Source organism: Balaenoptera ricei, chromosome 5 (assembly GCF_028023285.1).
Source record: "Balaenoptera ricei isolate mBalRic1 chromosome 5, mBalRic1.hap2, whole genome shotgun sequence".
In the NCBI taxonomy this organism is placed as follows: Eukaryota; Metazoa; Chordata; class Mammalia; order Artiodactyla; family Balaenopteridae; genus Balaenoptera; species Balaenoptera ricei.
Window position 1 is genome coordinate 25,178,408 of NC_082643.1, and position 27,523 is coordinate 25,205,930.

The window sequence follows — 27,523 nt, forward strand, 5'->3', positions numbered from 1 at the left end:
AACAGGACGCCTCTTATGGTCAACTTTGGCTTGAGTACTCTTTGACAACCTTGTCGAAATTTCCCTAGTCTGAAGGACAAGCTAGACTTTCCATCCTGCTTTGTCAGCTCTGCATCATGTTCTGATGGCTCTCCCAGCCTTTCCTGGTTCCCTCCCTGTATTCTCTCACCCTTTTAATCCCACTTTAGTGTCCGATTCTTAGAGGACTAACACAGTCTGGAATTCAAAACTCTCTTAGCTATGAACTTAACCTATATGCCACCTTATCTACTATCTCTTAGTTGCATGTACCTTCCACTCTTGGTTCCCAAATGTGCCTAATGCTTACTCATCTCTGAGCCTTTGCCCATGTCCCTTCACTGAGAAAGCACTCACCACCCAGCCATTTTTGCCTACTGGATGCCACTTGTCACTGATCATGCATCTCAGATGTCACTTTCTCTAAGTCTTTCAAGATCTGCCAACCAGGTATACTCTTCACCTTCTCTAAACCTCAATGACTCTTGCCTTTGCGCTTTTTAATAAGCTTATTAACAGCAATAGCTATTTCTTACTTTGAGTCCTCCAAAGTCCCCAGCTTGTATCAAAAAGGCACATAATATGTGTAGGATGGAATTGGAAAATTAGGAGGAATTCTAGTGAAATTTAATTTTTAACATTAGGATTTCCAACAGCTTACAACCATTTTGCTTGATATAGCAACAATGAACTCAGATGAATAAAAAAAATCCTATGTATCAAAGCACTTAGGGCAAAATATAGCATGTAGTAACTCAATTTTAATACCTGCTTAAAATTCTTCATCAAATTTGGCTGATTTTTTCCCCCAAAGAGTGATGATGTAAAATTTTTAAAAAGTTTTGGGTTTGTCTATGTATATCGAGGGGGACTAGGGGACAAAGAAAAACAGCTGTACAAGAAAATTTCCTCCTCTAGCAAAGGGCCTTTGGCCTAAGGGTTGGCAAGGCCAACATCTCTCCTCTTTGGCTCCTCCAGAAATAGAGAAGGGAGATCCTGTCATTTTAATGAGCTTTCACGGAGTAACATACAGTAATATGAGAGGGCATTGATGAGCTTAATACATAGAGAATCTTATTCCCTCACATATGCCTGATTGTTTGGAGTCATTATTGTAGTTGACACTGAACAAGTGCATTTTATTCATGTTTAATCCTTACAGAAGACATTGTGATACAGGATAGGAAATTGAGGCTCTGTGACCAAGTCATGCTGCTAGGTCACTGACCCAAATCCCTTAGAATTTTATTGTAGGTGTCCAAAAGATATGTTAATCACATAAAACTCAATTTGTCCTCCCAACCTCATTCCAGGGCTTTTGGGGCAATGTTCTTGGACAATTCAGTCTAAGGAAACTGACACTGGATTGAAGGCAAGTTTTGACATCTAGCCAGAGTACAGCAGGAGTGCCAACTCAACAGCTTCAGGTAAAGGTTTGTAACTCTTTAACTTGGGTCTCTAATCATTTCCGGTTAGGTCCACAACACACAGTAAGAACTCCTCAGGTGGAAAGCAGGAAGAGGGTGGCTTGTGCAAGGATCAGATAGCACCTACGTGGGTGTTCATTTATTAATTATTTAACAAGGGCGATCACATGAGAGAACTGCCGTTTCCCCTGCCCCCATTTTTCTCACTAACAGGCCTGAAAAGTGAACAAGATGGACGGGTCCAGCCAAGAGGAAGAGGAGGATCGTACTTTCACCAACATTTCTCTTGCAGATGACACAGGTAAGGAAGAACCTGATGAATTCTGAAACATAAAATTCAGCAACTGCTCAGCAGTTTTTTAAAACTATAGTTTTTATTGTTTTTATGATAATGGTAAAACATAGTCATTGTAGAAAACTTGAAAAAATATAGCTACAAAAATAAAACCAAAAAAATGTTTAATTAAGAGCTATTTTTCTTTTTCCTTTAAAATTGTGATTATTTTAAAAGTTCCTGTGGTTGAATTATACATACTTTAAAAACTCAATCAACAAATAAAAATATAAAACGTTTATTTCCTAAGAGCTCAGGAAACATGACCTCAACATATGTAAAGTATATGTTATATATATAAAGTACAGATGCCCCATTTATATTACTTAGCACCAGTTTGCCAATATGAAGTCAGTGATGAGAGAAGACCTAAAACAACCTAGGATATTATTACCCTAATTTGTTCAATTATAGTCCACTACTTCTCTATTTTGTGAAATAATTTTATCATTTCTGAAAAGTGAACTAGAATACGCTGCAATTCGCTTTACAAATTATTGCAGAAAATGTCTGGTTTTTAAGCAAGGACGAAGTTTGCTGAGTTCCACAGGAGAGAAGGAAAAAGAGGGGAGCAGTGGTTCTAAAACGCTGAAGGAAGGGATAACTATGGCTCATTCAACATCCGGAAGAAAACAGACACTGCTGAGTGGCACAATGTTAACTGGAAACACTTCAAACCTATAAGCAACTACGTCTTGTGTGTGTGTGTGTGTGTGTGTATGTGTGTGTGTGGGTGTGGGGGGGTTGGTGGCATTGTTTTGTATCCAAGTTCCCTTAGCACAGTCATAGAAGCCAGCAAGACTGCAGCTAAGCAATGGGGCTTACTGATTCTGATTAACAGAGCAGAGCATGAATATTTAACATCAATTGCTTTCATACAGCCACGCTTCTCCACTTTCTCCCTAAATGCTCAGATTCAAAAAGCCTCTTTCTAAAGTGTGGCCAATTAGCCGAACTGCCAGCCAGCCAGAGTTAAGCTTGGTCTCCTGGCACCGCGTAAACATGCTGGGGGATTTGAAAATCAAAGAGGAGCATTTTCAGCCTTTACGACGCGAGGAAAAGTACAAGGTCCCCGGGCTGTTGAAGAAGTGGGATACCGCTGGCCTTCACATGCTCCCATCAGGGCGTTTTAGAAAAACGACAGAGCTGCAGACAGCAGCAAAGGAAACAAAGCCCCGGGGAAACCTCCTCTGCTTGTGGAAGGCACGATGAGCTCTGAGCGTGCGCGTGGGGCGTCCTATATGCCGTGGGCGGGTGCGGTTCATACGGGGCGCTGGCTTGCTCCGAAGACGCCCCCGCCCAGGATTCTTTCTGCCTTGTGACGTGGGCTGGGCCTGAAAGCTGATGGTCGCTGAGGCTGAGAAGGAGCCTTTGTGAAACAGATGTCTTTCATCCAGTCCTGAGCACCGCCTCAACTCTGCCCTCCGCCTCTCATCCTCTGCCACCCTCGCGCTTCCAGGGCCCACAAAAGCAGAGGAGGGCGGGGATTTGAATTCAGGTGTCTAATCCAAGGTTGGCAATGGTTTGGAGACGGACACCGTCGAGGTTGTTAGCTAACCGAGTCTGAGGCCGGCAGTAGGCGTAGGCGCGGAATAAAGTGATAAACTGGGACGGGGTAAGCAGGATCCCCGGGCTGGTGGTGAGCTGTCGCAGCCGAGGGAGGGCTTTGAAGGCTCCTTGCTCGCCCTCAAGACCTCCTCATCCCTGGTCAGACGAGTCACAGAATCCTGGGGCACCAGGGGCCTTCAGCGATGGTCCAGCGTGGTAACCAGCAGTGGGCTGAGGCACTAGCTCTGATTCGTGCTGCTTCAGCTTTCCAAGATGGCAAATGGAAATTGCTCATGTACTTGTAGCAGGAAAGAACTGAAACCCCATTTTCTTTGGCTTTTGGAGATAAGTGTATCAATTTGATGTGGCAGTACTGGTTCGCTCTTGTTAATAAGAGGTTCTTGGTCTTTGATAAATAAAAATAGGTAGACAAATTATTATGAAACAAATGCAGCTTGTTCACAATTTCACATTAGATTGAACTACATTTCTTTCAATAACATCTATTTTCATGCTGAGTTTCCTGCTGTTAAGAAGGAAAACTTAAGAATGAAGTTTTAAAGAAATTGAAATTTCTTTCAGCTTAGGTGTAGTATTTTTTTTTTTCAAATGATTACTAAGTTTTAAGGCCACAAATACTTATTAAGATGTTTGGACCTGAATACTTAATTTGTGGAACTGTTTGGTATTTCTCTTGGCCTTGGAGAACTGTAAAAAAATTACTTAAAATGAAGGGCACTGTGAACCAAGGTAGTCTGGGACTCTCTGGTCTAAGCTGTACGGTTGTTGCACTGGCCTCCCTTCTGGGTGACAGACACACAGCGCAGGACAAAGACATTTGATAGTATTGATCTGCCCTTCCTTCCTGTGTTTCTGATCCCCTTGCTTTGATGCTACCACACTTCTCAGGTTCTCCTTTAACCTCTCCTCATCCTTCTCAGGCTCCTTTGGGAACCCTTTCCCACAAGTCTTTCCCCAAGATTCTGCCCTTGGCCTGCTTTCCTTCTCTCTCTGGTTCCATGCTATATACCAGTGACTCTAAAACAGCTTGTAAATTCAAACACATTTAGGGCCAAGCAGTGTACTTGTGGGAAAGAGACAATGGTATATCACTGTTTATTTCATTCAGTTTCCAAAACAAACTATTGAAATTTCTATGCTCATTTCAGTTTATTAGGTTTGTCCATCATGTATCTTTTCTTTTTGTTTTTAAAAATTTTATTTTCATGTGGTAAAAACACTTAACATGAGATCTACCTCCTCAACAGATTTTTAAGTGTATAATAGACTATCATTAACCATAGGCACAATGCTGTACATCAAATCTCTAGAACTTAATCATCTTACATTCCTGAAATTTTAAACCCGTTGATAAGCAACTGCCCCTTTCCCCCTCACCCCAGCCCCTGCAGTCATCATTCTATTCTTTGCTTCCATGAGTCTGACTACTTTTTAATTTAATTTTAATTTAATTTAATTTAATTTAATTTAATTTTTTTTGGCCACACAGCATGCAGGATCTTAGTTCCCCGAACAGGGATTGAACCTACGCCCCCTGCAGTGGAAGCACGGAGTCCTAACCACTGGACCGCCAGGGAATTTCTGAGTCTGACTATTTTAGATACCTCATATAAGTGGACTCATACAGTGTTTGTCCTTCTGTGACTGACTTGTTTTACTTAGTATAATGTTCACAGGGTTCTTCCATGTTGTGGCATATTGCAGGACTTCTTTCTTTTTTAAGGCTGAATAATATTCTATTGTATGTATATATCACATTTTTGTTTAGCCATTCATCCATTGATGGACGTTTGATTCCACATCTTAGCTATTGTGAATAGTGCCACAGTGAATATGAGAGTGCTAATATCCCCTCAGGATCCTGATTTCAATTCTTTGGGATAAATATCCAGAAGTGGGATTATTGATCATATGGTAGCTCCATTTATAAATTTTTGAGGAACCTCAAGAGCGTTTTCCATAGTGGCTGCACCATTTTACATTCCCTTCTATAGTGTAAAAGGGTTCCATTTTCTCCACATCCTCACCAACACTTGTTGTCCTTTGGGTTTCTTTCTTTGATTGCCATCATAACAGGTATTAGTTGGTATCTCATTGTGATTTTGATTTGCATTTCCCTGATGACCAGTCACATTGAGCATCTTTTCACTTACCTGTTGGCCATTTGTACGTCTTCTTTGATGAAATGTCTATTGAAGTCTTTTGCCCATTTTTAATTGGGTTATTAATGTTTTTTGTTATTGAGGAGTTCATTATATATTTAATTGTAAATTAACCCCTTATCAGATATATCATTTGCAAATATTTTCTCCCATTCTGTACGTTTCCTTTCTATTCTATTGTTTCCTTTACTGTGCAGAAGTGTTTTTGTTGATGTAGTATTCCTTGCCTATTTTTGCATTTGTTACCTGTGCTTTTGGTGTCATATCTATGAAATTATTGCCAAGACCAATGTCACAAAGATTTTCCTCTATATTTTCTTCTAGAAGTTTTATAGCTTTGGTCTTACATTTAAGGCTTTAATCCATTTTGGGTTTTTGTGGATGGTGTTAGATAAAGGTCCAAATTCACTCTTTTGCATGCAGATATTCAGTTTTCCCAACACCATTTATTAAAGAGACTATCCTTTCTCCATTGTGTGTTCTTGGCACCCTTGCTGAAGATCAATTGACATATATATGGATTTATTTCTGGACTCCATATGCTATTCCAGTGGTCTGTATGTCTTTATGTCATTACCATACTGTTTTAATTACTATGACTTTGTAATATACATATATATATATATTTTAAAATATTATCACCTATTTCTTTAACATCTTAATTGGAGTATAATTGCTTTAAAATGTTGTGTTAGTTTCTATTGCATAATGAAGTGAATCAGCTATATGTACACATATATCCCCATATCCCCTTCCTCTTGTGTCTCCCTCCCACCCCCTCCTTATCCCAACCCTCTAGGTTGTCACAAAGCACTGAGCTGATCTCCCTGTGCTATGCGGCTGCTTCCCACTAGCTATCTACTTTACATTTGGTAGTGTATATATGTCCATGCCACTCTCTCACTTTGTCCCAGCTTACACTTCCCTCTCCCCATGTCCTCAAGTCCATTCTCTATGTCTGTGTCTTTATTCCTGTCCTGCCCCTAGGTTCTTCAGAACCATTTTTTTTTTTTTAGATTCCATATATATGTGTTAGCATAAGGTATTCGTTGTTCTCTTTCTGACTTACTTCACTCTGTATGACAGACTCTAGGTCCATCCACCTCACTACAAATAACTCAATTTCGTTTCTTTTTACAGCTGAGTAATATTCCATTGTATATTTGTGCCACATCTTTATCCATTCATCTGTCTATGGACACTTAGGTTGCTTCCATGTCCTGGCTATTGTAAATAGAGCTGCAATGAACATTGTGGTACATGACTCTTTTTGAATTATGGTTTTCTCAGGGTTTAGGCCCAGTAGTGGGATTGCTGGGTCATATGGTAGTTCTCTTTTTAGTTTTTTAAGGAACCTCCATACTGTTCTCCATAGTGGTTGTATCAATTTACATTCCCACCAGCAGTGCAAGAGGGTTCCATTTTCTCCACACCCACTCCAGCATTTATTGTTTGTAGATTTTTTGATGATGGCCATTCTGACCGGTGTGAGGTGATACCCCATTGTCGTTTTGATTGGCATTTCTCTAATGATTAGTGATGTTGAGCATCCTTTCATGTATTTGTTGGCAATCTGTCTATCTTCTTTGGAGAAATGTCTATTTAGGTCTTCTGCCCATTTTTGGATTGGGTTGTTCGTTTTTTTGATATTGAGCTACATGAGCTGCTTGTATATTTTGGATATTAATCCTTTGTCAGTTGCTTCGTTTACAAATATTTTCTCCCATTCTGAGGGTTGTATTTTCATCTTGTTTATGGTTTCCTTTGCTGTGCAAAAGCTTTTAAGTTTCATTAGATCCCATTTGTTTATTTTTGTTTTTAGTTCCATTTCTCTAGGAGGTGGGTCAAAAAGGATCTTGCTGTGATTTATGTCATAGAGTGTTCTGCCTATGTTTTCCTCAAAGAGTTTGATAGTGTCTGGCCTTACATTTAGGTCTTTAATCCATTTTGAGTTTATTTTTGTGTATGGTGTCAGGGAGTGTTCTAATTTCATTCTTTTACATGTAGCTGTCCAGTTTTCCCAGCACCATTTATTGAAGAGGCTGTCTTTTCTCCACTGTATATTTTTGCCTCCCTTATCAAAGATAAGGAGACCATATGTGCATGGGTTTATCTCTGGGCTTTCTCTCCTGTTCCATTGATCTATATTTCTGTTTTTGTGCCAGTACCATACTGTCTTGATTACTGTAGCTTTGTAGTATAGTCTGAAGTCAGGGAGCCTGATTCCTCCAGCTCTGTTTTTCGTTCTCAAGATTGCTTTGCTTATTCAGGTTCATCTGTGTTTCCATACAAATGGTGAAATTTTTTTTTCTAGTTCTATGAAAAATGTCATTGGTTGTTTGATAGGGATTGCATTGGATCTGTAGATTGCTTTGGGTAGTATAGTCATTTTCACAGTGTTGATTCTTCCAATCCAAGAACATGGTATATCTGTCCGTTTGTGTCGTCTTTAATTTCTTTCATCAGTGTCTTACAGTTTTCTGCATACAGGCCTTTTGTCTCCTTAGGTAGGTTTATTCCTAGGTATTTTATTCTTTTTGGTTGCAATGGTAAATGGGAGTGTTTCCTTAATTTCTCTTTCAGATTTTTCATCATTAGTGTATAGGAATGCAAGAGATTTCTGTGCATTAATTTTGTATGCTGCTACTTTAGCAAATTCATTGATTAAATCTAGTAGTTTTCTTGTAGCCTCTTTAGGATTCTCTATGTAGAGTATCATGTCATCTGCAAACAGTGACAGTTTTACTTCTTCTTTTCTGATTCAGATTCCTTTTATTTCTTTTTCTTCTCTGATTGTTGTGGCTAAAACTTCCAAAACTACGTTGAATAATAGTGGTGAGAGTGGGCAACCTTGTCTTGCTCCTGATCTTAGAGGAAACGGTTTCAGTTTTTCACCATTGAGAACGATGTTGGCTGTGGGTCTGTCATTTATGGCCTTTATTATGTTGAGGTAAGTTCCCTCTATGCCTACTTTCTGGAGGGTTTTTATCATAAATGGGTGTTGAATTTTGTTGAAAGGTTTTTCTGCATCTGTTGAGATGATCATATGGTTTTTCTCCTTCAATTCGTTAATATGGTGTATCACATTGATTGATTTGCATATATTGAAGAATCCTTGCATTCCTGGGATAAACCACACTTGATCATGGTGTATGATCCTTTTAATGTGCTGTTGGATTCTGTTTGCTAATATTTTGTTGAGCATTTTTGCATCTATGTTCATCAGTGATATTGGCCTGTAGTGTTCTTTTTATGTGACATCTTTGTCTGGTTTTGGTATCAGGGTGATGGTGGCCTCATAGAATGAGTTTGGGAGTGGTCCTCCCTCTGCTATATTTTGGAGGAGTTTGAGAAGGATAGGTGTTTGCTCTTTTCTAAATGTTTGATAGAATTCACCTGTGAAGCCATCTGGTCCTGGGCTTTTGTTTGTTGGAAGATTTTTAATCACAGTTTCAATTTCAGGGCTTGTGATTGGTCTGTTCATATTTTCTATTTCTTCCTGGTTCAGTCTCTGAAAGTTGTGCTTTTCTAAGAATTTGTCCATTTCTTCCAGGTTGTCCATTTTATTGGCATATAGTAGCTTGTAGTAATCTCTCATGATTCTTTGTATTTCTGCAGTGTCAGTTGTTACTTCTCCTTTTTCATTTCTAATTCTATTGATTTGAGTCTTCTCCCTTTTTTTTCTTGATGAGTCTGGCTAATGGTTTATCAATTTTGTTTATCTTCTCAAAGAACCAGCTTTTAGTTTTATTGATCTTTGCTATCATTTCCTTCATTTATTTCTGATCTGATCTTTATGATTTCTTTCCTTCTGCTAACTTTGGGGTTTTTTTTTGTTCTTTTTTCTCTAATTGCTTTAGGTGTAAGGTTAGGTTGTTTATTTGAGATGTTTCTTGTTTCTTAAGGTAGGATTGTATTGCTAGAAACTTCCCTCTTTGAACTGCTTTGTCTGCATCCCATAGGCTTTGGGTCGTTGTGTTTTCATTGTCATTTGTTTCTAGGTATTTGTTGATTTCCTCTTTGATTTCTTCAGTGATCTCTTGGTTATTTAGTAGTGTATTGTTTATCCTCCATGTGTTTGTATTTTTTACAGATTTTTTCTGGTAATTGATATCTAGTCTCATAGCATTGGTTGGTTTTTACCTTGCTCCTTCATCTCTGTGTATTTCTCTGTCTTCTCATTTTGCTTAACTTGCTGTGTTTGGGGTCTCCTTTCCACAGGCTGCAGGTTTGTAGTTCCCATTGTTTTTGGTGTGTGTCCCCAGTGGGTAAGGTTGGTTCAGTAGGTTGTGTAGGCTTCCTGGTGGAGGGCACTGGCGCCTGTGTTCTGGTGGATGAGACTGGATCTTGTCTTTCTGGTGGGCAGGTCCACATCTGGCGGTGTGTTTTGGGGTGTCTTTGAACTTAGTATGATTTTAGGCAGCCTTTCTGCTAATGGGTGGGGTTGTGTTCCTGTCTTGCTAGTTGTTTGGCATGGGGCGTCTAGCACTGGAGCTTGCTGGCCATTGGGTGGAGCTGGGTCTTAGCGTTTAGACCGAGATCTCTGGGAGAGGTTTGCCGATTGATATTACGTGGGGCTGGGAGGTCTCTGGTGGTCCAATGTCCTGAACTCGGCCCTCCCACCTCAGAGGCTCAGGCCTGACACCAGACCAGAGCACCAAACCCTGTCAGCCACACAGCTTAGAAGAAAAGGGAGAAAAGAAAGAAAGAAAGAAAAAATTTTAATAAATAAATAAATAAATGAAATAAAATAAAATAATTAAAATTTTAAAATTATTAAAATAAAAAATAAAAAAAAAGAAGAGAGCAACCAAACCAATAAACAAATCCACCAATGATAACAAGCAGTAAAAACTATATACTAAGATAAACATAAAAGTCAGAAACAAGTCAGTCGCAGACAGCAAACCCCAAGTCTACAGTTGCTCCCAAAATCCACTGCCTCAATTTTGGGTTGATTCGTTGTCTATTCAGGTATTCCACAGATGCAGGGTACCTCAAGTTGATTGTGGGGATTTAATCCACTGCTCCTGAGGCTGCTGGGAGAGATTTCCCTTTCTCTTCTTTGTTCCCACAGCTCCTGGGGTTCAGCTTTGGAGTTGGCCCCACCTCTGCGTGTACGTCGCCCTCACGCTTCTGTTCCTACCCAAACAGTATGGGTTTAAAGCAGCGGCTGATTAGGGGGCTCTGGCTCACTCATGCCAGGGGCAGGGAGGGGTACAGTAGTTATAATATGAATGTGCGGCGAGCCTGTGGTGGCAGAGGCCGGCGTGACATTGCAGCAGCCTGAGGCGCGCCGCGTGTTCTCCTGGAGAAGTTGTCCCTGGATCACGGGAGCCTGGCCGTGGTGGGCTGCACAGGCTCCCGGGAGGGGCGGTGTGGAGAGTGACCTGTGCATGCACACAGGATTCTTGGTGGCGGCAGCAGCAGCCTTAGCATCTCATGCCCGTCTCTGGTGTCCTGATAGCTGTGGCTCGTGCCCATCTCTGGAGCTCGTTTAGGTGGTGCTCTGAATCCCCTCTCCTCGCACACCCCAAAACAATGGACTCTTGCCTCTTAGGCAAGTCCAGACTTTTTTCTGGACTCCCTCCCACTAGCTGTGGTGCACTAGCCCCTTCAGGCTGTGTTCACACCGCCAACCCCAGTCCTCTCCCTGGGATCCAACCTCCGAAGTCCGAGCCTCAGCTCCCAGCCCCCGCCCGCCCCGGCGGGTGAGCAGACAAGCCTCTTGGGCTGGTGAGTGCTGGTCAGCACCGATCCTCTGTGCGGGAATCTCTCTGCTTTGCCCTCCGCACCCCTGTGGCTGCGCTCTCCTCCGTGGCTCCAAAGCTTCCCCCCTCCGCCACCCGCAGTCTCCACCCGCAAAGGGGCTTCCTAGTGTGTGGAAACCTTTCCTCCTTCACAGCTCCCTCCAACTGGTGCAGGTCCCATCCCTATTCTTTTGTCTCTGTTTTTTCTTCTTTCTTTTGCCCTACCCAGGTACGTGGGGCGTTTCTTGCCTTTTGGGAAGTCTGAGTTCTTCTGCCAGCGTTCAGTAGGTGTTCTGTAGGAGTTGTTCCACGTGTAGATGTATTTCTGATGTATTTGTGGGGAGGAAGGTGATCTCCATATCTTACTCCTCTGCCATCTTGAAGGTCCACCTCTGTAATATATTTTTATTACTCTGAAATCAGGAAGTGTGATGCCTCTACCTTTGTTCTTTTTTTCTCTCAAGTTTTTTTGGTTATTTGGGGGCTTTTGTGGTTTCATATTACTTTTAGAATTGTTTTTTCTATTTCTGTAAAAAAATGCCATTGGGATTTTGATAGGAACTGCGCTGAGTGTGTAGATTGCTTTGGGTGGTATGGACAATTTAACAATAGTAAAGACTTGTACCCTGAAAATTACAAAACAATGATGAAAGAAATTAAAGAAGATACAAACAAATGGAAAGTCATCATGTATCTTTTAAATATAGCAGATATTACTCTTAATATGGTTTATTTCACAGTGATGTTTCAAGTTTAATTCTTTCAACAAGCACACGGTTTGTTTGCAAATCAAATATATGGGAACATTATTAATTTCACAACATCATTTTCTTTGAAACACACAGCCCTCTTGGACTAGATTTCTTTTGCTACTTTTGATTAAGAGAACAAGAAAAGTTTACTTTTCTCTTAACTCTACTGTAAGCAAGGCAACAGCAATTGTGATGATGAGATAGCAACCAACGTTGAGCCTCTGGGCCAGGGGCCCAGCCAGGTGAGGACTGAGGCTCCCGAAGACCATGTGCCCTGCTCAGAGAGCCAAGCTGCTTCCCACTTCTAGCTGGCTGCTGTCATGAAAGAATGGAAATGCAAAAAAGCAGAGTTTTCAAGAGACACCAAAAATACAGGGTTTTTTTTGGTGCAACCTCCTGATTCTTCCCTGTTTTCCACCTAATCCTAATTTTAAAAACAGTATCATGGAAGTCCAAACAAAACACATCTGCAGGCCAGATATGACTGCAGAAGAATCTATTTTCAGACTTCTGTTCTCAAATCTTTATCGTTTGTCTTTATCTCTCTTCTTAGTTTCTGATTCATAATCCAACTGCTTGCTAGAACCTAGATATGTCCCAGGTGTCAAATGAACTCATCTTACCCCTTGGGCACCCCATAATCTGCTCCCACGTATGATTCATAATTTTAATGAATGGCTGCATCATCTACCCAGTTCCTTAAGCGAGAAATTCACATGTCGTTGTCCCATTATCATTTCTCACAACCCAATCAAATCACTGATTCCTGCTGACTTGACCTTGAAAATGTTTCTCAAATTAATCTGGCCTTCTCCAACCCTATCACCACTTCCCTGATCAGGCCCTCATCATCTCCCACATAAACCACAGCATCAACTGCCCAACTGTTCTTCCTATTTCAATTTCTATCCCTTCACATCTCTCCTCCACACTGCCTATATCACTCCCTCTCCCTGCAGAGACCGATCAATGCCTTGCATCCCCTGCTGGCTGAAGTCCAAGACACTTAACGTGGCATTTAAAGTCTCCCTCTTCCTGGCTCTACCTATCTCTTCAGTGTCATTTCCTGCCACACAGTCTGGGCTCAGTAGGAAACACTTAACGTTCTATGCACATGCTGTCTATTTCATGCCTCTGGACTTTGCTCGTACTGCTCTGTTTGTCTGGAATAACACAACTCACCCTTTCTTGCCTGGCTAATTCCTATTCATCCTTTAAGAACCCACCCAGGCATCACCTCCTCCAGGAAGCCTTCCTTGACTTTCCCAGGCTGAGTAAGGTTTCCTTTCTCCTTCCTGAGAATGCCAAGCTTATCTCTACCTATATTTTTTCACAGCATATTATACTTGTGTGTATATGGGTCCCCTCCACCAACAGACTGTGAGCTGCTGGAAGATGGAACCTGGGTTTTAAAATGTCTGTACTTCTGGCACCTAACCCAATGTCTGGCACCTAATAGACACTCAAAACATTTTGGCCAAATAATTCTGATTGAGTTTGTGTGTACTCTGGGATGAGGGCCCCTAGCTGAGAATAGACTCCTAGGGTCAGCTTTCCTAAATCATTTCTAGTTTTAAGAGTTTCTTTCCTATCTCCACTTCTGGGTCATTTAGTTCTGCTTTCAGAAAACATTTATTGAGCACCTACTATCACTTGCCAGGTAGTGGACAGGACCTGGCTATTTGGAGAATTGGCTCAGAGTAGTGTGGCAGAAAGGGCTTGAACTTTGGAGTCAGAAATGCCTGGACTTGAGTCTGTTGGACTTTCAGTGAGTTATGTAACATCCCTGAGCCTCCGTTTCCTCGGTCGTGAAATGATTATAAGAGTATGTCTCTGAATTGTTTTGAAGATTAAATGAAATAATAAAGGAAGCTTCCTGAACCAGCCTGGCCTACAGTAAGTATTCAGTACGTTTTAGTTCCTCCTTTGCCCACTTCAAGGAGATCACACACAAGTTTCTTAAAAGGCTCCAAGATTTGTCCACGTTGGTTGTCATGGTAACGGCAGCGCCCTGTGGATGCTGCTCTGTAAGCCGGACTGTTGACGTCTTCCTCATAAAGAGGCTTGTGGTAGAAGGGGGCGGGGGGTGGATACGAACAAACCCTTTAAACAAGAGCATGATTCTTTTCTGATACAAATGAGACAGCTCCTCTTTTTCCTCTTCATCCTGGCCCTCACCTCTTCCCTGCCAATATTCTTCCCACCACTGTCCTCCTTTATGCCTCAGCCTCCTTCCTGACTCTGCTCTCTAAAATCTCTCCTGAATAATAGTCAAAGCTGCTTCTGCGTCTGTTTTTGGCATCCCAATTAGCCCTCATTGTAAGGTGGTAATAAGCTTCCTGGAGAAGTGGCACAATTGTCGTGTGCTTTTATTTGGTACCTCTTCCTACCACCGTTCGGAAAATGTAACAATACCCCCCTCGTGCCCCGCTGAAAGCAGTCTGGGTTTGAAAAGCTTTCAGAAGGCCATCTGCCATCCCCTCAGCCAAGCAGCAGATCAGACACGACGCCCTGCATTAGTTAGCACTCCAAGTAGAAGGTATCAAGGGCCTGTATTCCTTTTCATCTCACCCTCCATTATAATACGGGCTAAAGAAGGAAACATACTCATGGCTACCCAGCTGGGAGACACACTGAGTCATAGCAGGAGTCTTGTCCGAGAAAAGGGAGCAGGCTTTTCTTTTCTGATGGTGAATGGAGCCAGTGTTTGCAGCCAGCACCACGCTCCAGCGTCCCCTGCACTGCTGGTAATGGCTTGACCGCGTTACCCTGGACCTCATGGGAGGATACGGTGCTGATGACTCCTGGAGTGGAGGCATCCTTCAATAAGTACACAAGGATGAGGCGAGGGTTGATCGCATGTGCTGGTCAGGAACAGTGAAACGCTCCCTGCGTCACCTCAGTTTACACCCTCCAGTGAATTTGGCCATGAATATTAATTTAAAAGATCATTCAGACATACTTAGAGATGCCAAAAGAGATCACCTCTAGAATGGTACAAGTGTTTTTGTTTTTAGTGGCTTGAACAGGGTGTTCATTGCACCAGCAATGGCAGAAAGTTTCAGCAAATCTTAATTGGCATTTGGGATCCATATAAGTACACATAATGACATTGGCCGAGTGAAATATCTCTTCCTGTAAGCTGAAGATAATATGGACAGTGGCATTAGGAATACCTCCCCTGGCCCAGCAAAATGCCTTTGAGACTTAGCAGAAGAGATTCAATAAGAAAAAGGAGATTAACTCTGCTTCTCAGTAGCTTCTGAGAGTGCTATGACTCTGGGGTCACTAATGTATCGCTAGAAATTGTAAGTGCTCTTTCTGCGAAAAAAAATCTTCCATCAGAAGGTATCCACTTAACTGAAATAAAACAATCTAGCATAATGCAAAAACTAGTTTTAATAAACAAGCTTAAGAAACAGAATGTTAGGGCAGCATCTAAATATTTTCAGTAATCTAGATTGTTTTCTAATTTTCTCATCAAAACATAAGTATTAATATTTTGACTCTTCCTTTAAAAGACAAAACCATCCATCAATCACCTTGTATCAGCAATGTGTTTTTTCTTTATTAGATTAACAACAACAAAAAAGGGAGTAAGAATGTTTTATGTTAAATTTATATGAAAGCCTTCATAATTGTGCTAATTTTTTTTTCCTAGAGAAAAATCCAGAGGAGGTTCAAAAGATCAAGGGTGAACTTGATTTACCTGAGCTCATGAGCTAATGAGATGCTGACCTTCCCCACGTCTTTTTCCTGTCAAGAAGGGAGCCAGAGGGCTATTTTCCATCATGGGGACCTTCATTTCAAAAAGGCCCCAATTGGGTTGGATCCACTTTGGACACATTTCCCCTCACAGGCCTCCAGCCTGCCTGACTTGTTCCGAATTTGAGGGTCAGAGCCTGGTTTCCTTAGAGACTCTTGGGTTTCCCCTGAGAGACCCTTTGAAGGTTCTCTCTGAGCCTTCAAAGAGAATCTGGAGCGTATAGAGAAGGAGGATGATGCTAAAAGAGCAGGGCAGACTGGAGGAACCAGCTTCAGCTGTGCTCCTCAACCCTAGGAATAATTTTTAAGTGATTCAAAAGCTCTCAGTGAGGGCTTCCCTGGTGGCGCAGTGGTTGAGAGTCTGCCTGCCAATGCAGGGGACGCGGGTTCGAGCCCTGGTCTGGGAAGATCCCACATGCCGCAGAGAGGCTGGGCCCGTGAGCCACAATTACTGAGCCTGCGCGTCTGGAGCCTGTGCTCCGCAACAAGAGAGGCCGCGACAGTGAGAGGCCCGCGCACCGCGATGAAGAGTGGACCCCGCTTGCCACAACTAGAGAAAGCCCTTGCACAGAAATGAAGACCCAACACAGCCATAAATAAATAAATAAATAGATAAAAATTAAAAAAAAAAAAAAGCTCTCAGTGACCCTACAGGAAACAATATGTACTCCAATCACAGAATCAGAGTTGTTGTAAAAGCTGTTTCAGAAAGACATGTTTTGCTTTCACGGATAGGCTTTAACCTTCATTTTCAATCCTTGAATTTGACATTGGAAATGGAAGGGACTCAGTGGCAGCCCCCATGAATGGTCCAGGAGAATAGCTTGCCAGCTTTTTTTTACATCTTTATTGGAGTAAAACTGCTTTACAACGTTGTGTTAGTTTCTGCTGCACAACCAAGTGAATCAGCTATATGTACACATATAGCCCCATATCCCCTCACTCTTGAGCCTCCTCCCACCCCTCTAGGTCATCACAAAGCACCGAGCTGATCTCCCTGTGCTATGCAGTATCTTCCCACCAGCTATCTATTTTACATTTGGTAGTGTATATATGTCAATACTACTCTCTCACTTCGTCCCAACTTCCTCTTCCCCCACTGTGTCCTCAAGTCCGTTCTCTACGTCTGCATCTTTATTCCTGCCCTGCCACTAGGTTCATCAATACCATTTTTTTAGATTCCATATATATGTGTTAGCATACAGTATTTGTTTTTCTCTTTCTGACTTACTTCACTCTGTATGACAGACTCTAGGTCCATCCACCTCATTACAAATAACTCAATTCATTCCTTTTTATGGCTGAGTAATATTCCATTGTATGTATGTGCCACATCTTCTTTATCCATTCATCTGTCGATGGACACTTAGGTTGCTTCCATGTCCTGGCTATTGTAAATAGCACTGCAGTGAACATTGTGGTACATGACTCTTTTTGAATTATGGTTTTCTCAGGGTATATGCCCAGTACTGGGATTGCTTGGTCGTATGGTAGTTTTCTTTTTAGTTTTTTAAGGAACCTCCATATTGTTCTCCATAGTGGCTGCATCAATTTACATTCCCACCAACGGTGCAAGAGGGTTCCCTTTTCTCCACACTCTCTCCCGCATTTATTGTTTGTAGATTTTTTGATGATGGCCATTCTGACTGGTGTGAGGTGATACCTCATTGTAGTTTTGATTTGCATTTCTCTAATGATTAGTGATGTTGAGCATCTTTTCATGTGTTTGTTCCTTGCCAACTTTATGTTAGAGCGACCTGGGTCTTCCCTCCACCAGCCTCCCTGGGATGCACACAGCCAACAGTCACCTCTTTTCAGCCCTTACTGGCTTTCTTCCCCATTTAATCATTGCTCCCTTGTTTCTCCACACACACGTTTCATTGTCAGCTTAATGACTTTGGCTCAGACTACTTGGCTGTGCACATGCTTGGTTCTCTCCTCGCTGGTAGCATGACACTAGTAAAAGTGGAAAAAGCTTGCATTTGAAAATACATTCGTCCTTTCTTATCCCTCCTGAGAATCTTCACTACCTATTCCAAGCAGACAAAAGACAACTATTATTCCTTCATCTATGTGAATATTTTGCTTTCATTTGCATTCTTGGTGGAAAGGTTAGTGGGTTTTTCTAAGGTCATGATAACTATTTAGAAAGCTTTGTTTATAAAAGTATTTAGAAGATTTTTTTTAACACTTTCTTATCCTTTTTAATTTTAGAATTTTAAATGGCTTGAGCTTCTTTGTGCTATGACAGTGTTCCTCAATGTACAGTGGATTCCTGTCCCTTCTGCTTTAAAATAGTGTAAAAACAGAATTTCTGTAAATACAACCTAGTTGAGAATGGACTTGAGGACATGGGGAGGGGGAAGGGTAAGCTGGGACGAAGTGAGAGAGTGGCATGGACATATATACACTACCAAATGTAAAACAGATAGCTAGTGGAAAGCAGCCGCATAGCACAGGGAGATCAGCTGGGTGCTTTGTGACCACCTAGAGGGGTGGGATAGGGAGGGTGGGAGGGAGATGCAAGAGGGAGGAGATATGGGGATATATATATATGTATAGCTGATTCACTTTGTCATAAAGCAGAAACTAACACACCATTGTAAAGCAGTTATACTCCAATAAAGATGTTAAAAAAAAACCCAAAAAACATAGTTGATATATAATTTGAGCAAGTCACAGTTGGCAATGATGGTTGGCCCCTAAACACTAAAATTTTCAGCCAGTGCCTCTCTGTGAAATACTCAGTGATCATCAAACACACAATTGCTCAGGGAGAGCCTATGTTTCAAGGAATTTCTCAAAGAATAGTACTTGTAGAATATTTCCTGCTAACACAAACAGTAACTCCTTTATTGGTCCATTTTGTAAGTTGGGACATTATCCGTTTTCCATAGTATGCAATCATTTGACTGTAAAAGGAATTAGGCAAATTCACAGCTAACTGGTCATTTTTAAAAAGCAAACTGTATGTTTAATATTTCTGTCATGTTCCAATGATTACATTTTTAAGGGGTTCTTTTTTTTCAACTTTTTGTTTTGGGGTGTGGTAGACAGATAATCTAAAGCAGACATTGGAGAAAGATGATTAGTCAGCTGTCACTCTAATTTTGCTATAGGTTCTCATTTCTGGAGACAATTAGGAAAATCAGTTGGTTTCTTTAGAAATCCTGGTGAACTCTTTGGATATTTGATACCATCTAAAAAATAACCCACATTCATCACAAATAAAACTAAGAGAGTCACAAAATTAAGTATTTGGAGTAAGCCCACATTCTGTTAACTAGTCATGTATCTCTTAGATGAATTTTAATAACATTTATTGATAACTTAATACGTCCCAGGTGCTGTGCTCAGAACTTCACATTCATTATCTCATTTAATCCTCACAAATAGCATGTGACAGACATTATTATTCCTGTTTTTGAGATTGAAGACTGGGGCTCAGAAAGGTTTAGGAACTTTTATGAAGCAGAGCTGGGATAGCAGCCCAGGTCTGAGTGACTTCAAAGCCTTCATCAAATGACAGTGCATCAGGACAGCAATTACCAGATTGCATAACTGCATTATACTGACAAGGTGGAAGCAATAAGGTGCCCACTTTGCAGGCATTTAACAATGAAATATGGTCCCTTAGTTATGTTATGAGGTCACTGTTTCAGAAATGTAATCATAGATTCAGAGGGCAAGAAGATCCCCAGAGGCTCTCTAACAATATTGGAGTACGCTCAGACAAGAAAGGTAGAATATAAAATTGTACCTATGCTGTGATTACAACCATGTAAAAGTAATTTATGTATATGGACTAGGATGGGATGAGAACTTGGGAAAATGTATTTACTAATGTGTAGGGATTATGTTATCACATTTTCATGTTCTATTTATACAATATTTTTTTTCTTAAAGATAAGATTAACAGAGGTTTTTCTGATATATAAAAGAAAGATATTAATCCTAACATGAGTGCTGATTTTGAGAAGCATGTGAAAATACCAGTGCTAGGATTAAGGACATCTATCAAAACATCACCACTGCCTTTTGCATTTTTAGTGATGCATGCAAAAAGTTGTATTAGAAAAATAAAATGTAGAAAGTGGTAGATTTGGCTATAGGACACACCAGGCACAGAGGGTGGGGAGCAGGGGAGATAAGACATTAAATTGTAAATGCCACCCTTCAGCATAGTCGTATCTTATTTGTTTAAGTTTTATTTTTATTTTGAAACAATCTCAAGTGCCAAAAACTTGCAAGCACGTGAAGAAGGATCTTTTTTTCCTGAATTATTTGAGAGTAAGTTGCCAACTCAATGCCCCATCACCCCTGGACACTTTAGTGCGCATTTCCTACAAACAAGGACTATCTGCTTCATAATCATGATACAACCAACAAAGTCAGGAAACTGACATTCATACATTACTGTCTCCTCATCTTCAAAGTGCATTTAAGTCTCACCAGTTGTCTTGATAATATCCGTGACAGCAAAAGCATCCAGCTAGAATCATACATTGCATTTAGTTGTCATGTCGATTTAGCCTCTTTCAATCTGGAACAATTTCTCAATCTTTACTTTTGTAACCTTGATACTTTTAAAGATTATAGAGCAGTTAGTTTATAAAAGGGTCCTCAATATTGATACACTTGGCAAGAATATCGGAAGTGATGCTGTGTTCTTCTCATTGCACCCTATCAGGTGGTACATAATTTGTATTTATCCCTTTACTAGTGAGGTTCACTTTGCCCCCTTGGTTATGGTGGTGACTTACTCCTTTTTCTTTTAATAATAAGCAAGTATTTGGGGGGTGGGAGATATTTTGAAACTATGTAAATATTCCATTTCACATCAGACTATTATGTATGCATGTATGTAAATCAGAATAGACTCATGGTTTCCTAATTTATTGAGTAGGTTAAAAATCCTGAGCGTGCCCTTAAAGAAGGAGAAGAGGAAGAGCTACCTACTCTCTTGAAATCTTTTATATGTTTTATTTTAATCAAGCGTATATGGATTCTCTTCCTACTGCCTTGAGTTATTAAAATTCTCACTTACACTCACTTGATTTCTTCTTCTCTTATAAATTAGTCTCCAAAAGAGAGACAGGGAAGAATGACCAACAAGGAAAAGCTGCACATTCTTTTGTCCATTCATCCACTCAACAAATATTTAATGAGAGACTACTATGTACCAGGCTCTCAGTTCAGGCTGTCACTTCAGTGTGTCTGGTTTGAGCCTCAAGCGATGCTTCCCCTGCAATGAATGGCCACCACGTGGACGGTGGGTGTAGACAGCACGTGTTCCTATTACCATGTGTCTGGGCTCCCCAAAGTTGTTAACCTTAATTCCTCTCAGAAGATGGGATGTTTATAAGCCAAACACTGGTATTTCCACATGGACCTCAAATTCAGGATTCATGTTAGGGTTATGATCTTAACTTCCACATACCAGATGGGCCATGTTGACAAAATGGTCAAGATACAGAGCAGAGCTGTCTTTGTCATTTCACTAGACTACTTACTGTAACTCTTCCTCCTACGTTTGTTTTAAGGAAAACACCATCACATTCGGTCTCATTTTCAACATTCTAATAGAGGTCGATTCATCGTAGCATCTTTAATTTGTTGTACCTCATGCCTTCTCTTTTTTCTCACATCTTCCTTATTCCCTCCACAAATTTTAAAATCCACTCTATTCTTTGTATTTACCTTGACTTTTCTCCCTCTCAACTGACATCTCTGGTCTTGTTTCTCCCTTCCCTGCCTTGTTCTACCTCCCTCTTTTCCACCTTCCCTCCTTCCCATCTATGCTGTCCTCACATCTATGCTGTCCAAGGTCCTCTTCCTATTTCCTTCTTCCTAATCTCATGGCCTGACCTTTGCACTTTTTGCTCCTCTGGTCCAGGAGATGAAACAATACTTCACTAGTCTGAATTGAATGATTTTGGGGAAAAGTTTTAGTTTTATAATTTTAGTACATGGAGAGGAAGTCTTTAGCTCAGAGAAATTTAGGTTTAAGCACATATAATTTGTACATTACAACTATTGCTGCTAAGTCTATTAACTATTCACACGTAAATATTGCTTCACAGGCTAGTTATTTCCCTTATTATTCATTTATGGAGGATGCCTTTTCCTTAGGCAACAGTGAGTAATAATTAAGTTTCCAAGCTCTGCAGCTGAAGTCCCTGAAGTCAAGTCCTGGCTCAGCAAACTGTGGTAACACTGGGCAAGTTATTTAACCTCTCTAAGCTTTAGTTTCCTCTTCCATAGCATGGGGATACCAAGTACCTACCTTCTAAACATTTTGTAAGAATTAAATAAAATAGTTCTTGTAAAACTGTGGGGCACCTGGTAAATGGGGAATAAATGTTACATATATTATAAATATAGTAAAAATACTTGTGATGTACAAGGGAAAATTCTCTACAACTAATACCCTTGACTAAACAAATGATTTTTGAAGTTTGTAAAATTGTCACTGCTAATATGCAAAAACTAAGCTCAAAATATGAACTTTGGGTTGTAGTTAGCTAAAATCCACCACAGTTCTTTATTGTTCCACCTGAAATAGCAATTCATTTTCTTTTTCTGTCACCACCTCAGTCCTAATAATCCCTTCCCAAAAATTCCATAAGCTTTATGTATTTAAAGATATAAAAGGTGAAGGACTTATGGTTAGGAGGCTTTAGAAATCTTTTTCCATCAGCTTGGTGACTGACCTAAAGGGGTTTACAGGTGTTCTGGTCAACACATAGGACTCTTCCAGTGAAATGTCACCATGAGGTAAGCCCTTCCCAACCTCAGTGGATTACAAGGCAGGGAAACCACATCAAACCCAAGTGGTGAGAGAAGCACTTAGTGCTTCAGGAAAGACCTATAGAGTCTGGGAGATTCTGGGCTCTCTACACAGAGGTATAGTGCCACCAACCTACAAAGTCTAGGTCCTGGAGTCACCATTTTAAGAAGGCAAAGTTACTGATGGAAGGGGAAAATCTTTCCAAGAAAATTCTTTGTAAGGAAAACATACAGAAAAACCAAGGCAAAACAAACAAAACAACTAACAGTTCAAGCTACTGAGTTCAAGAAGAATTAAATTCAGTGGATTTGGCCATCAAATGGGCTGCAGCTCAGAGCTAGGAATTTGCTCAAAGTTAGAACTTTGGAACCAGGACTTCCTTAGTCAAAGTTATACAGTTTGAGGTTGTTTTTTGAGGGAAGGACAAGGGTGAATAGGCTAAATAATACAGTTTTCAAAAGTAAGTCTTCTGCTAAACAATGATAGCCTTTCTCAACCAGGATTCCTCAAAAGAACCTTGGAACGTGGAAAAGGATCTGAGTGACTACTTTCTCAATTCTCCCAGGGATGACACATTAGAAGTACCTTTCTAGATGCAAGGGGAGAATTGATTTTATTTCATGCAATGAATACCTTAGGTGGGCTTAGTTCTCTCTCAGAACCTTGGGTGAAAAAGGGCTGCAGTCTGATAGGGTAACCCACCCAGGTGGCAGAGTTGCAACATGGTACTATCATTTTCCTAGAACTCGAGACTAAAAATCATGGTCATCTTGGACCCTTCCTTCACTTTTATCTTCCATAGTTGATTAATCTGTTAACACATCCTGCTTCTACTTTCTTTAAAATGTTTATGGTAATATGCCTTCGTCTCCTTTTTCACTGCCTCTACCACTCACGACTGAATTTTATAACAGTCATAGAGTCGTATAAGCTAGCCTCTAGCAATATCAGTTTTCTCATGTGCAAAGTAAAGATAATCATAGTACCTACCTTATAGGATTATGGTAAGGACTGAATGAATTATTTTATGTTCAGTGCTCAGTACAGCACCTTACAGATAGTTAGAACTCAGTAATGTTAGCTATTACTGTTGTTATTATATACTCCTCCTCCTGTAGTTTCTTCCTACCGATTCACTCTGGATACTTAGCTCTCCATATATCTTTCTAGAAAACATGTCACTCACCACCTGGGGAATCCATTGGATCAAATTCCTGTTTGGCTTTCCATGTCCTCCTCAGCTGATTCATTCATTCACTCTTTCATTTATTAATTTTTTCCAACTTACTTCCTACTACTTCCAAACACATATCATTCAGCCATTCATTCACTATGTTTATATTGCATCCCCATTATGGGCCAGGTATTAGAGATACAGAAAGAAATTAAGGGAGAAGCACTGCCAACTCTCATAATAATTGCAGTTGGGAAAATGTCAAGTCTACTAGTCAGAAGGTCCCTCCATCATGTCCCTACCCCCAGATGTGTTCCTAATCCAGCCCCACTCTCTCTCTTCTCTGCAAAGTTCTGTCATACTTAGCACCACCCTGCTTTACAGTTGTTCTAGCTAATGTGGGTTCGATATGTCTTACCAACTAGATTATAAATTCTTTGAGAGATTTCTGTATTCTCTTAAGTGAGCAACACATTAGGAGTTCCAATGATACTTTTTGACTGAGACTGACTCATTGATTTTTATAGGGTGCAGAACACATATATCCTCTTCTGGGTCCATAGTTTCAAAATGTAAATATCTTTAAAATGTATAGTTTAGTGGAAGAAGGAGAACTTATATTTCTATCAGTTAGAATATGTATTCACTTGGGCTGAGAGCTCTTTGATTTATTATAGCTGATGTTTTTGACTATTAATAGAAGATTAACTAGTACCTGAGAGGTGCATATTATTTTGTATTTTTCATTATTATGTATAGAATCAGAGAAATTTCCTAAATAAATTCTTTGTTTTGATTATTCTTGCTGTATAACATACCCCAAAACTTAGTGTTGTAAGGCAACAATCATTTTGTTTGCTCACTGTCCTGTGGCTCAGAGATTCAGGGGGTTTAGCTGGGCAGTTTTCCCTTGGGAATCCCTGATGCCGTTGCAGTGAGATGTCAGCTGGGCTGCAGTCATCTGAAGTTTGAAAAGAGCCTTAGACTTATTAGACTTTTAGTTCCACCCCTGAAGTGATACTTCAGGCAAGTCGTTTTATTTCTCTGGGTCTCATTTTCCACACATAATGAAATAAAACCAACAAATCCTTTCGAGAGCTCTTTCAGCTCAAAAGTTGATTCTATGAAATGAGAAAATAATGTTTGGATATGAACAGCTACAAGTAAGTCATTGTGCATGACTAAGGTCATTCTACAAGTAGAAAATGTTACTACATGAATGGAAAACACAGGATTGATATAAGAAAAATCTTTTGTGGTGAATTATCAATAGAAACTGATCTTGAATCAATTTTGCCACTAGAGGTCACTAGCGTACCATCTCAAAGAGAATATATGCCATCAAGTCACTAGCCGTTCCCTCTTTCTGGCCCCTAAATGTTGTTCATGGTGTCTTTTAGTGTATTCTGAGTATCTCCTGACAGCTGCCAGAGACGTAAGTTATGATGAGGTGACATCAGTTGTCACTCTAGGTGATGGTTCATGTGTGCCTCATGTTCTGTAAGTGTGAAGAACCACCACTTGGACCATAAGGAAAATGACTTCTTTGGCTTTGCTGCCCTCTCACTGGGATGTGTTAAGGGGCAGTGAGATAATTTAATAGAAAGTCATGTGAGCTCTGAAGTGAAAAGACACTGTGGAAATACTGTGTCATCCTCTAACGCAGCACAGACATGTCTGCTTTTCATGAGACAGAAAAAGGAAGGACCCAAAGCAGAAAATTCATTCATTCACTCATTCAACCAGTATTTACAGACACATATGTAGACACTGTACTGGCAACTGGGCTGCATTCATGAAGATCAGCTGGTTCTTCTTCAAGGGATTTAAGGAATCGGGTATAGGAGGGTTTCTATTCCGATATTCTTAGTACTCACAGACCACCAAGCACTCTAATTCCCATGTCTGCAGGTGGTCACTTGCAGCATGGCAAAACCAGTGGCTTTTTTAAGCTGATGATACTTTTCTGAGGTGACATTAAGAGTAGACTATACACCTTTGACATCAAATCCAAAACTAAACCACAGAGATACGTACCAGAAAATGTTAAAATGCTGAGTTGGGTTGTGGCCAATGATGCTTATTAGAAAATATACTAAAACGTATTTTGACATAAAACTTTTTTAAGTGGGAGAAACAATGCTCTAAGTGAAATTAATGCCCTGAAACATAAAGATCTATAGAGATCACCTCTGAAGAAACTTCTGTGAGAAGGATGGACTCCAGGATGCCTCTGAAGGGCATATCAATTTTCTCCCCAAATGAAAATTACATCCTATTTACTTATAACTAGCTTCATGTTGTGCATAAAGGAAACCTACTTCAAACTCCAGAACTCACAATTCTACCATCAAGGATGAGTAGCAAGGAGTCCTGGGCTCTTTCCATAACTTGAGGAGTTATTTCTTCTACAGCTTTAAGGGGATTGAACTGTTTAAATTAGTTGTCATCAGCGTTTAGACCAGACACAGAGGCCATATCTGAGCAGGATGGGCAAAGCCCCCACTCCTTAGCAGCAAGGTGTTCTCTCTCGTTTTCTGCCCTCATTAGCAAAGACGAAGAAAGGGAGCCTGGCCGGATCTCTGCTGCAAGTTGGGGAAGCCTTGATCTGCTTTTGCTGTGATGAGTGTTACTAATTATCCTGGCAATTATTAATTTTAACCATTTGTTTTCAAAGAAACTACAGACAGGTTTGTCCTTCCTTCTGATTGTTGCAAAGTCTGCTGAAATGGTGAAAATAGTGTAGGGGGAATGTTACAAAATATGACTTGATTTATTTAAAAATTTATTTACTATGATTATGCCATTGACTTCTATCAATACTAATGTTTCTTCAATGCCACCTAGTATAGTTTTCATCCTTTTTGACTGACAGGCATCCCACCAACACTTTATGAGACACTTTGTCCTATTTCCCTTGAGATAATTGTATAAGGAAGGAGGAAGGAAAATAGGAATTTGTCACAAACTAAAGAGGTTAGAGGTTTGGGGGAGGGGCAGTCGGCCAGGGGCCCTGAGCGTCACTGCATGTTCTTGCTGGTTTGCCAAGAGCACAAGGACCTGCCCGGCCTTTATTCAGGCCGTTTCTGAGGGTGTGTTTGCAGAGAGCAACTCTAAGGGATGAAGTAATGCCTTCCCCTGGTTGAAGAGCGAGCATGCTCCCACTTGCCGTAAAAGCAATAGCTTCCCTGAGCTCAGCGTCCCTCCCTGTACAATAACCCTCTGCGTGTGCAGGCATCTATGGGGGCTTGGGAGAAATGGGAAACAGAAGCAAACCAGCACGAAGCTCACGCTGCTGTGAGCTGTGAGGAACAGAGGCCTTGGACTCTGACGCAGGCATCCAATGTCCTCTCCCAGCATTCACGAACTCATAGCAGGCTAACTTGTAAGCTTGCGAGTTGTGTAAAATCCCAGATCCTGACACAGCCTGACAGAGGAACTCTCCCAAGTTGATTATTTAGTGTAAACAGTTACCAGGGAAACAGAAAACTATGAGGATTACGTTTGTGTATCGAAAGTAAGAAAATCCATCCGCAGCCGAGCATTTTAGAGACTTGCTAGCAACTCATGTGCATTCTTTTTGTGAAATGTTATTTTCTTGCAACCCTGACTCCTAGGCCCTTCAAAGAATCACTTTGTCTTATTAAAACAGAATCCAAAAAAAAAAAACCAAAAGAAAACCAGAATCCCCTTTATGCTCCAAGAGCCCAATGATTAGTCTTGATTTTAAAGCAGATTATTTTATAAAAATTTAGTGGAACAGGTACTCAGCTGAAATGATT

General features: G+C 40.6%; 2 protein-coding genes across 2 annotated transcripts in view; one reads left to right on the plus strand and one right to left on the minus strand.

Moving 5' to 3' along the window:
- Positions 1-27,523, minus strand: part of MAML3 (mastermind like transcriptional coactivator 3) — a 628,002-nt gene that overhangs the window by 594,683 nt on the left and 5,796 nt on the right. The gene's annotated exons all lie outside the window — the stretch shown is intronic.
- SCOC (short coiled-coil protein) overlaps positions 1,527-27,523 on the plus strand; it is a 41,760-nt gene continuing 15,763 nt past the window's right edge. The window contains exon 1 of the mRNA XM_059922515.1: positions 1,527-1,746. Within this exon, the coding sequence (XP_059778498.1) occupies positions 1,677-1,746 (70 nt within the window). The 5' untranslated portion in view covers positions 1,527-1,676. The remainder of the gene's footprint in view (positions 1,747-27,523) is intronic.